This window comes from Rattus rattus, chromosome 17 (genome assembly GCF_011064425.1).
Source record: "Rattus rattus isolate New Zealand chromosome 17, Rrattus_CSIRO_v1, whole genome shotgun sequence".
Classification (NCBI taxonomy): Eukaryota; Metazoa; Chordata; class Mammalia; order Rodentia; family Muridae; genus Rattus; species Rattus rattus.
The window spans coordinates 45413616-45426524 of record NC_046170.1 but is presented as its reverse complement, the minus strand read 5'-3'; the positions used below and the strand labels follow the sequence as shown (position 1 = coordinate 45426524).

Below are 12909 nucleotides of genomic sequence, written 5' to 3'. Positions count from 1 at the left end.
AGAGCAACATGGAATTGCCAGCTCTGATGCCACTCAATGTCAGGGACAGATGCTAGCTTGGAAAGAGCTGAAGAAGGAAGCTAGAGAGTATGGATGACTGTAAGACTGAGTCCCTACTGAATTCTGGGAGAGACCAGAAGCCAGAGAGAGCCAAGGAGTAAGAAAAGTATTGTCTCAAGACCTGGGGCAGGAGGGAGTGTTTAAAATCTGGGGGGGGGAAAAGTGGGCCAGTGAGATGGTTCGGCATAATAACCTGAATTTAATCCACAGGGACCACATGGTAAAAGAAAAGTGAGAGCCTTCAAGGTGTTCTCTGACATACGCATGTGTACTTAGCTTGTGTGCACATTTGCGCGCACACACACACACACACACACACACACACACACACACACACACCCCTACACACACCAAATGTAATTTAACATTTTGATCTGAAAAAAAATACCAGGGAAAGAAAAATGTTTTCTCTGAGGTTTACTTATTTCCATCCCTCCTCCCCTTTCATTATTCTATTCAGAGAACAGAATTGCAGAAAGATGACAGTTTCATGGGGTTGCCTCTGCTGAGTGGTGTGGCTAACGTCAAGACAAAAGGAATGTTGAAGGAAGAGCTTTGGAATTCAGAAACACCTATTTGGATCCTACTTGATGGTCAAGGGTCAAGAGTGTGCATGTGTATGTGTGTGTTAGTATGTATGTATGAGTATTTTTGAGTGCATGTGTGTATGTGTGTGTGCATGTGTACATGTGTGTATATGTGTATATATGTGTGCATGTGTGTATGTATGTGTGCACATATGTATGTGTATATATGTGTGTGTGCATATGTGTACATATGTGTATGTGTGTACGTGTGTGTGCATAAATGTGTGCATATATGTGTGTACATGTGTGTGTGCATATGTGTATGCATATATGTATGTATACATGTGTGGGCATGTGTGTGTGCTATATAAGAGGGAATGAAGTAAAGAAACTGTTGACATGACTTCTCAGTTATTAGGAGGAAGTTGTGTGTGTGTGTGTGTGTGTGTGTGTGTGTGTGTGTAAGGGGAAATATCCAGAGGCATCTGGAAGTGTTCAGAGCAGAGAGAAAAGAAAATAGACTGGGCATGGCCAGGTAAAGGGAACTGGGAGAGTGGGAGAGAATAGTGACAGTATCCACAGAGAATAAAGGTAGAGAGTGCCATCGAGAGGATAGTGAGACAGACAGACAGACAGACAGACAGACAGACAGACAGACAGAGTACGTCCCACAGACAAATTATGTAGATTACATAGAGAAGATTTAGCTGTGGGAAGACATGGGGAGACTGGGATGCTGGTATAGACTTTGATGTGTATAACGGGTACTTGTGATGTTAGGGATCCCACAGGGCAGCCTGGGCTTTGATTGGCTGAGGAGCTCCGCAGGTATACCAATTAGAGAGCCATCTGCCCCTCCTGCCAGAGGTCAGGGAAACGATGCCTTTCTGGGGACTGAAAACCTGATTCAAGGGTTCTTGAGGAAGGCTGGCCTTTATCTAACTGGCCAGAAGCAGTCTGTTAGGAATTGGTTCTAATGCTTTGTCTTAATTCGGCCCCCAAAATCGGGAATCTGCGTGTCCAAACACTGAAGGTCCCTGTCCCCAATTGGTTTTTGATTGATCAATAAAAAACCAACAGCCAATGGCTGGGCAAGATGAAAGAGGTGGGACTTCTAGGTTCCTGGGGTAAGAATGAGGGAAGAAAAGAAAGGGGACCCAGGAGAAGTGGTAGGATAGACCATGGGAAGGAACAGGAAGGAGTAACAGCAAAAATGTTGGTACAAGAAATCGACCCTGAAAGGGCTGCCCAGAAGGGTCTTGGGCAGCAAAGATGGGGGCCACTCAGAAGGAGCCAAGGAAGCAAGGATAAATATAGATTTTAAAGGATTAACCCAGGAATACCAGTGTGGGGAGTGTTTCCTGGCTGTGGGGAGCTCTAGAAGTGCCCAAGCATTGAGCTAGTCAAGGCTTATGAAAATTAAGCTGGTATATGTGTGTCTTTGATTTGAGAATCCAGACAGCTCTTGGGCAGGTGCCTGAGTGTGATCAACTGGACAGGACCCAAAGAGGTTTAACTAATTCACCACTACAATAGTCCATATCAAATTTATTTCTGGATATGTGAACAGCCTGGGACCTAACTTTGTGTGTGCATGTGTGTGTGTGCATGTGCATGTATGAGTATGCATGCATGTGTGTGTGGGCCTAGATCTTCAGGTATAGAATTTACTGTTACAATACATAGCAACAGACCAAACCTCAACAGTTAAGAGGGGCCATGTGGGTGCCAGGAATCTAATTCAGGTCCTTTGCCAGAGCAGCCAGTGCCCTTAACCACTGAGCCATTGCTCCAGCTCCTCATGATGGTTTTATGAGGAAAGTAAATTCTGTATCCCGAGACTGAGTGGACCTTCTGTCCACTTGGCACCAATATTCTTTATTTATAACGAACATTGCTACAATAAAAACCAAGTAAATGCACTCACATCATTTGTAACAGAGGACAGACAGACAGGAAGACATGACTGACTACACAGCACAGAGGATGGCAGGCACCCTTTGTGTGCTTGAGATATAAAAAGTGTCAAGATGAAGTGCTAGTCATTACAGAACTCATATTTTAACAGAATTCGATGAAAAAAACAAACAGAATGAATACAGTTGGACCATATTAAATTGTAGCACACAGGTGAAAATCACACACACACACACACACACACACACACACACACACACACACACACACACAAGTTATGCACAGGATTTTTATAATTACAGATTTATTTTTGTGCTGGAAATTGGGCCTTGTTGGCCCTAGACCAGCTCTTCACTGATTCACTATATCACAGCCTCAAATTAAACCCAACCTCCTCTCCTTCCCTCCCCCTATCTCTTCCTCTTCTCTTTCTCTTGGCTTCCCTTCCTCTTTCCTTCACTTCCCTTCCCCTTCCTTTCCCTTCCCTCTTCTCTTCCTCTTCTCTTCTCTTCTCTTCCTCTTGGCTTCCCTTCCTCTTTCCTTCACTTCCCTTCCCCTTCCTTTCCCTTCCCTCTTCTCTTCCTCTTCTCTTCTCTTCTCTTCCTCTTCTCTTCTCTTCTCTTCCTCTTCTCTTCTCTTCTCTTCCTCTTCTTTCTCTTCTCTTCCCTTCCCCTTCCTTTCTTCCCTCTTCTCTTCCTCTTCTCTTCTCTTCTCTTCCTCTTTCCTTCACTTCCACTTCCTTTCCCTTCCCCCTTCTCTCCTCTCCTCTCTTCTCCTCTTCTCTTTCCCTTTCCCCTTCCCTTTCCTTTTCCCCTTCCCCTTCCTCTTTGCCTTCCCGTTAGGTTTGTGTTTCTCGTGCATCTCAGGCTAGCCACAAACTCACTATGCAGCCTAGCCTGACCTTGAACTCCTGATCCTCCTGCCTCTGCTGTGCTGGGACTATAGGCATTCACCACCATGCCTGGCTTAGAATTTAATAACTGTTATAAACATGAAAAGGACTTCAGGAACGATGGGTCAGGAAGAGTTAGAGGAGGAGGCATGAACGGGAGCCAGTGGAGATCTTCAAAAGGGTGGACAGAGAGGCCTCATGCAGAAATTAAGACTTGAGCAAAGGCTTAGAAGACAGAGGGATTTGAGCAAGTGTGGAAAGGAAGCAGCCAGCACCACAAGTGAGTGTTTGGAAGCTGCTGTTTTCTGGAGGTCTCAGTTTCTTAGTCAGAAGTCAGTGAAGAAGCGTACGGTGCTTTTCCAGTGCCTTGTGAGACTGGGATTTAGCCTGATGCTCTTGCCCCTCCCTCTTTCTCCATCCTCGCAAACATTGATATGAGGAGTTAAATGAATGACAGGAACAAGAGTTACCGGCATAGCTCTGAGTGCTGATTGTGTATCCGTTTACTGTTTATTCTGGGTTTCAGCTGGCGCTGTGCCTGAGACAAAGTCATCCTGAGTTGTAAGATTTGTTACTTTAATCCCCCGGGGGCCAAGCTGCAGCCTTGCAGATAGAGCCTAGGAGTTACAGATTACAACCGGGCTGGGGAGAAGAACAATGGACCACTTCATTAAGCGCTGCTACAGCGTGAAAGGCTGAGGGCTTCCCGAAAGCCGAGGTCACCCTCCATCCTTGCTGATATCCCTGCCTACGCAGAACTACAGTGCTCGTGACCTTGGGCTCCGCTCTGGCACCAGCCTGTCCACCTGCCGCCTGCTCCTTCAGTTTTTGTTGCATTTTAGTTATAATGTCCTTGACTCTTTCCAACCATAAGGGCTGATTCGTTACAGTGTTCTACAGGTGTTAACTCGAAGTCTAGAGAAATATATATATAATACTTTAAGAAGAAAATATATAGAGAGAATGCCTCTACAAAGATGGGCTTATATTGGTTGCTTTGTTTATTTTCTATTAAGTTTTAAAAACCGGGCACTCCCCCATTTATTTTGCTGGCGGATGCTTCTGCCTTGCATACATTCATTGTCAGATCCATTTATTTTTCTCCTTTGGTGAAAGCGATGGTTTTCTCCAAATATCAGACCTCTTGAGTCGGGGGTGGGGTTAAGGCCCAGTCACCAACATTAACTTCCTTGCTTAACCCCTGTGTCAAACTGTGACTGGTCAATGCAACAGCCCACCGCGCTCCCCTGACCTCGTATGTGTTCCCATCCTATAAGAGTGTTGCACAGTCTCCCTTCTGGGATGTGGTTTGGATCCTGAACCAGTCTAGGTATTCACTGCTTTCTCTGTAAGGGTGTCTAGGCCCAAAGCCACGATGGCCAGCTTTACCTCAGCCAGCTTCATTTATCAAGCAAATACATTCTCCTCCATACTAACTTGGGCACAGGAAACCTGCTTCCCCACTGGGGTTGATTCTACAGTGATTTCTAGAAAAGACAATGATTTTCTCCCATTTGTTTAGTTTTCTCTGAGTCATCTTTCTTCATTTCCTTTTTAGTGTTTTCTGTATTTAGAATCTACCTTACAGGAACCAAGAAAAATCTAAGTGCAACTACCACTTCGTTTCTCATACATACTTATTATAAAGATATGAGAAAAATACATGTTTTTATACCTAAAAGTTAATTTTCTCCCCCACATTCCCTCCATCCTCTGGCCATCTGTTTTCTTGCTTCAGGGTTTAATTTTATATCTCCAAGAGCAGACCTAATTGTACATGAGAGACAAGTTTGTGCATATATATATCCGGCACTTTACATATACATACATACATGCACACATACATGCATACCCAATACATACATACATACATGCACACACATGCACATACTATCTTTGAGACAAGGTTATCTCTATCTATGTAGTTCTGGATGTCTTAGAGCTTACTATGTAGACCAGACTAGTCTTGAACCCACAGAGGGATCCACCTGTCTCTGGCTTCTGACTACTGGGATACAAGTACCACATCACCACCACTTGGCATATACTCTCTCTCTATCTCTCTCTCTGTTTCTCTCCATCTCTCTCTGTCTCTCTGTCACTCTCTCTCTGTCTCTGTCCCTCTGTCTCTCTCTATCTCTATCTATCTATATATCTCTATATATAATACTTTAGCATTTGCTTTTTTAAAAAGATTTATTTTATTTTTCTTTATGTGTGTGCACATGTGCATGCAGTGCACTGAGAAGTCAGAAGAGAGCATCAGTTCCCCTGGAGTTGACATTACAGATGGTTGTGAACCACCTTGAGGATATTGGAAACACACACGCATACACACACACACACACACACACACACACACACACACACACACACACCATTTCTTTTCTCTGCAAAGAATGATTCAGTGGCTGTTGATAAGTGCCCAGTGCCTGAAGATGACAACCAATTTTCAAAATGATTCATTTATTTTTATGTGCATGGCTGTCTTGACTGTGCTTATGTCTGCTGTGCCTATAACCAGTGCCCTTGAAGTCCAGAAGGGAGTGTCAGGTCTCCTGGAGCTAGATTTACAAACTCAAACTCTGGTGGTCTGCAAAAACAGAAAATTCTCGAAGCCTCTGGGCCATTTCACTGGCCACAGTTGTATGGTTTTTACATTTTTCTGCGGTCCTTTTAAGCAGACATCAGGACAAAGGGAACAACGTATATAACATGTTCATAACAACTTCCGTTACAGGGCTGTGGGGATTCAGGTTGTTGCCTGTGGTCCCTTTTACCTTTTCCTAACTCAGGGCAGGGTTCTTGCTTGGAATGGAGAAGGCAGCTCCTGTAACGAAGAGCTGCTTTGATTAATATATGTTTTAAATAAATTATTTTCCATTTTGTCTGTGGCTTTACGGCATTTCGGGAGTTGGAAACAGCTGGTTTTAGCTGCTTTTTATGTACTTTCCTCGTCTCTGGGAGACAGTGTACATCAGTTCTTCATTTTATGTCTACAGAAGTCAAGGTCCTAGGATTGACTTTAAAGCTGACTTTTGTTTGGTTTTCTTAAAATCTCACTTTGAGTTTGGGATGGTGGCACATTACTTTAATATTTAAAGTCATTTTCTCATTTCTTCAAAACGGATTCAACTGAAACTCAAAATCTCCCTTCCATTATTTCTATCCTGTCCTTCAGGAACCCTCGTATAGAAAATTACAAGAAAGAAAGAAAGAAAGAAAGAAAGAAAGAAAGAAAGAAAGAACCAAAAGCAAACCAATATCCCCACAAGACACACAGAATGCACACTGACACATGTGAGGAGCAAACAAACGTAAGTAAGAATTAGAGCCGTCATTTTGTGAACAAGCCTTCTGCTGTATTGAATTCTTCCTGTTTATTAATCCTTGCCTGTTTGGATACCAATAATGGACTTCACTCTACTCTGGCAGCGATCTAGCGCCACCTAGCGCCGCAATCAAAATCTGCTCTTCTCTTTCTCCTCCCTTCTTCCCCCTGATCTCTCTCCTGGTTGAAATGGTAGATTGTTATCCTGGATAATGTTCGGGAAATGTATCAAAAGGCAGAGCGCTGGATGTAGTTGCTTATGTTCATAATCCTAATACTCTGGAGGATTGCCATGAACTTTCAGGCCAGCCCGAGCCACACAATCCCTTCTAAGCCAATTCAGTCTACAGAGTGAGACCGTGCCTCACCAGTAAGATAAAACAATGTAAAGTAAAAATGTGTGGTTAACTTGGGCTCCGACGATTGTTTCAGAACGACGGCTATCATTTCTGTGCGCCCAATTGGGTAATCGGGGTCGGAGGAGAAAAGTCAGGGTGAAAACGAAGTCAGTGGGAGCAGATCATGTCGCACATAAAACTTCAGAGCCGCTAGTCTATAGCCAGCCAAGGTCACAGGGACCAAAGCCTCGCAGGTGGAGCTCAGAGGACATCGCTTTGAGTGCCGCAAGCCTAGGCCTCGAGGTTATACAAACCTTTGGGGCAGGCGACAAAACAAAAACAAAAGTCAAGGAGTTTCCTGTCTGTGGCTCTCACACGGGAATATTCTTGCAAACTCACTCTTGGGAGACCCAGGGAAAAAGGCAGGTGGAGCCCCAGGCACCAAGGAGAGAGAGAGAGAAAAACTGAGCTCCTTCTCAGACTTGGGTGGGCACGGGGCGGAGCCGCGGGAGCATCCTTGAGCAGCCATCGCGGAGCATGATGGGAAAATCCTCCTTCCCTTGGACATGGCGCGCACCTGCCTGGCAGCCCCAGCCGGCTCCAGCACCGCGCTGTGCCGGTCCGTGGTTTTCAGCTTCTGCCGCGGATTGGGCGGCGGCGGGGGCGGGGGCGGGGGCGCGACTGGAGCACCCGGTTACGCACGGGCGTACTGAACCCCAGGGTGCTTAGCTCAGGGCGCTGAGCCCCAGGGCGCCCGCGGCTCCTGCCCGACTCGGCGGGCATGGCGTCCCAGGTGCTGCAGCTGCTCAGGCAGGGCGTGTGGGCCGCGCTCACAGGGGGCTGGTACCACGACCCGGAGCATAGCAAATTCACCAACAGCTGCCACCTCTACCTGTGGCTGTTCCTGCTCCTGCTACCGCTGGCGCTGCACCTGGTGAGTCCCCAGTTTAGGGATGGGTGGAGGAGGAGGAGGAGGAAAGGAAAAAGAGGAGAAACAGGAAGCGGAAAGGAAAATTAACAGAAGGAAGGGGGAGGAGAAGGAAGGAAAGGAAGGAGACAGAAAACTAAATAGGAAGTAAGGTTACGAAAAAGAAGGGGAGGGGGAGTCACAGAGGAGCCCAGATTGGGAAGAGGAGGGTGACTTTTGAGAAGTAGGGACTGAAGAATGAGGGAGGGGTTTTGGGGACAGCAGTCCTGCAGGGCACAGGGGAGTCGCAGGAAAAAGAGAAGTATGTAGGACTTTGGGGACAGTGGGCTCATTAAGAATGGATGCGGGCTGCCTGGATGAGTCAGGCCCTGCTGTCGGAACTGTTTAGACTGGCTTGTGGGTACCAACCCTAGGCCTCATGGCTCCGGATGATATCAGCTATAACAAACACATCAGGTGCGGTCGCAATGAAAAGGCAGGCAGTATGAATCCCCCCAGGCGACCTGATTTCTGTTGTTAGTCGTTTTTTCTACTCTTCCTGCTTTGCTTTAGGAAGATCCCACCATCAATCGCTCTGCAGTTTGAACGCCACGGTGTAGAGAAGTCTGAGAAAAAAAATTAAAAAAAATAAAAACACAGGAGTGGATAAGTGTCATAGGAATATGACATAGAGCAGAGTGGCAACTCCTCCTCTGGGCTGGCCACCAATGTGGGGTAGTGAATATTTGCTGAATGGTTACCTATGACCTTCATAGGTCAGTTAAACATATAGGTATCTGAAGGCACGATGAAGCTCCCTTAAAAAGCTGCCCATCGTTTACTTGCCGATGTGAGGGGGACGGAGGGAGCTGACTCTGTTGTGCCTGTGAACAGTGCGTGATCATGTTCTCCTCCACAAAATCTTCAATGAGTTTGCATGGCTGACAGATCCTGAGTCTGACGACATTTGAGATGCCTGGTGGCTTGGCACCCCTAGACCCTAGCTCTTTTTTCTGGCAGTTTGTCCAGAGCTGTGGTTCTGAAGGCAGACTACTTCAGTTGAATTCTGGATCCAGCTTGTCCCAGTTCTGGGATGTTAGAAGAACTTTACTTACTTTGACTTTTTACTTTTTCAGCTGTAGAACAAGAGATTTATTTATTTGTGCATGCGTGCGTGCGTGCGTGCGTGTTTACATACTCGAAAGCACTCAGAGAGGTCAGATGACAACTAGGCAGGGGTTCCACTATGTGGGATCCATGAATCAAAGTGAGGTCATCAGGGTTGGTGGCAGGCGCCTTTACTCACTGAGCTATCTTACTGGTCACTAGAACTAGTTAATGGGAACAGTGGAGCTCAACCAGACAGAACCTAGGAAGTCTTCTTTGGGACAGTCTGGCTTGGACCTGGACTTACAGGCTTATTAGACTGACACTGGACCTACCTAGACCTTAGTTTTCTAAGTGGGGGCCTCTCCAGAGGGTGGTGGCGGCCCATGTATATGACCACCTGGTCTTCTGGGTGCGATGATCTCAAAGAAGAGAAAGAGACAGATGGACCATGAGGTCAGGGGCCCTTCCAGCCCAGGGCAGGACTCCAAAGTGAGTAGGTCAGGGTGTCTGCCCACTGCTGAAAGAAAAGAGGTGAGATTGTCATGTAATAGAGAAGGTGGTAGGACGCGTTGAGGGAAATCGTCTAGAATAGACCTTATAGCGCGTATTAACCACTAGGAGTCTGAGTTCAACTTTCAGTACAAAAAAATATACTTAAATAAACACAAGAAGCTTGAGATAGGATATGGATTCGTTTCTATCCCCAAGGATTTTGTTTTGTTTTGCTGCTGTTTTTGTGTTTGGAGACAAGAGTCTCATGCAGCCCAGGCTTTCCTTCAGCCTCTGAACCTCCTGCCACTCCCTCCTAAGTGCTGAGATGACAGGAGTGTACCAACGTCCCTGGCCTCCAGTTGTTAGTGTGGGGGGAAATGTCTAACATTCAGGAAAGTTGTGAGACTTGTACAAGGGATGTTACACCATGTTCACTAGAACAAACGATTCTCGGCATTTTACGACGTGTATTAATTACCGCACAAAGGCAGCTTAGAGAAGGAAGGTTTACTTAAGCTCACAGTTGGAGGGTGCAGTCCATCGTGGCGAGAAAGACCTGGAGACAGAAGTGTGAGCCGCTGGTCATGTTATGTACTCGTCAGGAGGCAGAAAGAGGAGGATGTTGGTGCTCAGCTCACCGAGTCCCAGCACGTGGGGTGGGGCCATCCACCTTTAGGATGGGTTCTCCAACCTCAAGTACCCAGTCTGGAACGTCCCTCTCAGGCGTGCCCAGAGGCTTGTGTTGTATGTGACTCTAGAGCTCCTGAAATGGACGGGATTTTCCATCATGAGCTTCACACATCTACCTCACTGCCTTCTTTATGTATTAATATATACATGGTATAGTATTTCAAAATGAGTGATGAGCCATGAGACACAGCCTGGGTCATGGCAATGCTGTGTATCTCGAGAGGGCTGACAGTCACCATGACATCCTTACATCAAGACAATGGCTGAAATGACTCTCTTGTCTTACGTCTGTTTTCTATATAGATTCCCCCCTCCTGTCCTGGGTGGAAGGGCACCTTGCCTTTTCTGGATCCAAGATTCAGTAGAGAATCTTGCAAGGCTCCTAGGTCGTTAATTAACCTTGACTCCAGAGGGTCCTTTTGGCTTTGGTGGCATTTAAAATTGTTTTATAGAATTGATAACATTTATAGAGCGTTTCTTAACTTGCGTTTCCGTTTTCTGGGATCACCTGTGTGACTAGGGGGTTGGGACGGCGATACCAAGCAAGGCCGTGTCCTTGTGCAGCACACCAGAGGGGCATGGCGTATTCTCCCACCCCTGTGCCCGTTGATGCTGCCGTTGACCGTGGTCACTGGTCAGGGCAGAGTCTGCCCAGTTTCTGTGTTGTGAAGTATATATTCCCTCTCTGCAGTCGGTAATAAGCGAATTGAAAACTACGTGCTTCATCCCCAGCAGTTTTAAACTCAGAGGGTGCGGTACTCGGGTTTAAGATACTCACCGCCGTGGCACTTAAGAAGTCGACTTTGCATCTCTGTTCTTCCAAGCTTTCTCGGTTGGTTTTCTTCTTAAGGGAGAGCTCCTTGACCTTGCTCCCTCTAACTGTGTTCTGTTATAGATGATGTCATTTCCTCTGTCCGAGTGATATGTCCTCGAGAACCATGAATGCCTAGGGGACACATTGTGGTGTGTGTGTGTGGGGGGTATCTTCTTCAATTGCTCTCCACTTTAGAACCTGGAGTCCCCCAATTCTACTAGGCTGTTCGGCCAGTGAGTTCCAGAAATTCTTCCCTCTCTGCCTCCCCAGATCTGGGATTGCAAGAATAAACTGCCTCGTGTATAGCTAGGGGCCCCTGGGGTCCTCATGCTTCGGTGGCAGGCACCTCCATCCATCGCCCTCGGAATCCCTTTGATGTGCAGCTGTAATCAGTCATCTGCCCCTGGCTCTTCTCCCCTACTTGGATGGGGACTCTTAGTACTAAAGGAAATGCAATTTGACCATGGGAATCCTGGGTTCTCTGCAGCCCAAGCTGTGGGCTGGGAGACCCAGAAGCTACAGTTCAAGCTCTGAGAGCAGAAGCCCATTAATCTAGGCCAGAGGTTCTAAACCTTCCTAATGCTGTGACCCTTAATGCAGTTCCTCATGTTGTGATGAAACCCCTCCACACACACACCATAGAAAATTTCTGTTGCTACTTGATAGCCGCAGTTTTGCTACTGTTATGAACCATAGTATAAATATCTTCCCATGTCTTCAGCAACCCCGGTAAAAGGGTCCGTGGATCCCCCAGAGGGGTCATGACCCACAAGTTGAGAACCACACTCTAGAAACTTCTGGCCTTTTAACCTCTACTGGCCCCAGCATCTTGGCAGTTCTTGGAATCCTCAGCTTCCTGCAGCACTGGGCAGCAGCAGGCGGTGCCTACTGGCTTCTGAACGCAGCTTCAGTGTGATGGTTTGTATATGCTTGGCCCAGGGAGTGGCGCTATTTGGAGGTGTGGCCTTGTTGGAGTAGGTGTGGCCTTGTTGGAGCAGCTGTGTCGCTGTGGGCATGGGCTTTAAATACCCTACTCCCAGTTGCCTGGAAGTCAGTCTCCCACTGGCAGCCTTCAGATGAAGATGTAGAACTCTCAGTGCTGCCTGCATAGATGCTGCCATGCTCCCACCTTGATGATAACGGACTGAACCTCTGAACCTGTAAGCCAGCCCCAGTTAAATGTTGTCCTTTATACAACTTGCCATGGTCATGGTGCCTGATCATAGCAGTAAAACCCTAATGAAGACATCCGGTATTGGGGCGCTCAGCTAATACAAGGGTGAGAAGGCTCTCAGGCTCTCTGCTCTTGGCCAGCAGCTGGTATTAAAATTCTCAGGCCTCTGGCATCAGAAACCCTCAGCCCTTCAAGCTTGCAGCTCCTTGCCTCAGATCTTCAGAGTCTTCTCCCTCCCTCCCCTCTGTCATCCATCTTCTGGCGTGATAGTCACCTCTAGAATCCCTCATACCTCAGCATCGAGAAACAAATTATAGAGCATTAGGTCTAGCAACAATGGCTTTAGCTCGTTTATGGCTATTGATTTGTCTTAAATATAGAAAGGAAATGTAGACTTTTTGGTCTTTGAGGGCTATTGAGAATCCTTTAGTCCTTTAACTCTCTGAGATATATATATATATATATATATATATATATATATATATATATATATATATCTCCATATCTATATCTATCTCCCGAATCTTTACCATCTCAAAAGAGAAGACAGATGGAAGAAGCGGGGGGAGGCTCAGCAGTTACGAGAAGAGCAAGTGTGAGTTCGGATCCTCAGAATCCGCAGAGACCATCAGGTCAGTGGCCAAACCCACCAGAAAT

At 46.5% G+C, this 12909-nt stretch overlaps 1 protein-coding gene across 1 annotated transcript in view; it reads left to right on the top strand.

Annotated features, from left to right (window-relative positions):
- Positions 1–7587: 7587 nt before the first annotated feature.
- Pcnx2 (pecanex 2) overlaps positions 7588–12909 on the top strand; it is a 150676-nt gene continuing 145354 nt past the window's right edge. The window contains exon 1 of the mRNA XM_032887445.1: positions 7588–7999. Within this exon, the coding sequence (XP_032743336.1) occupies positions 7847–7999 (153 nt within the window). The 5' untranslated portion in view covers positions 7588–7846. The remainder of the gene's footprint in view (positions 8000–12909) is intronic.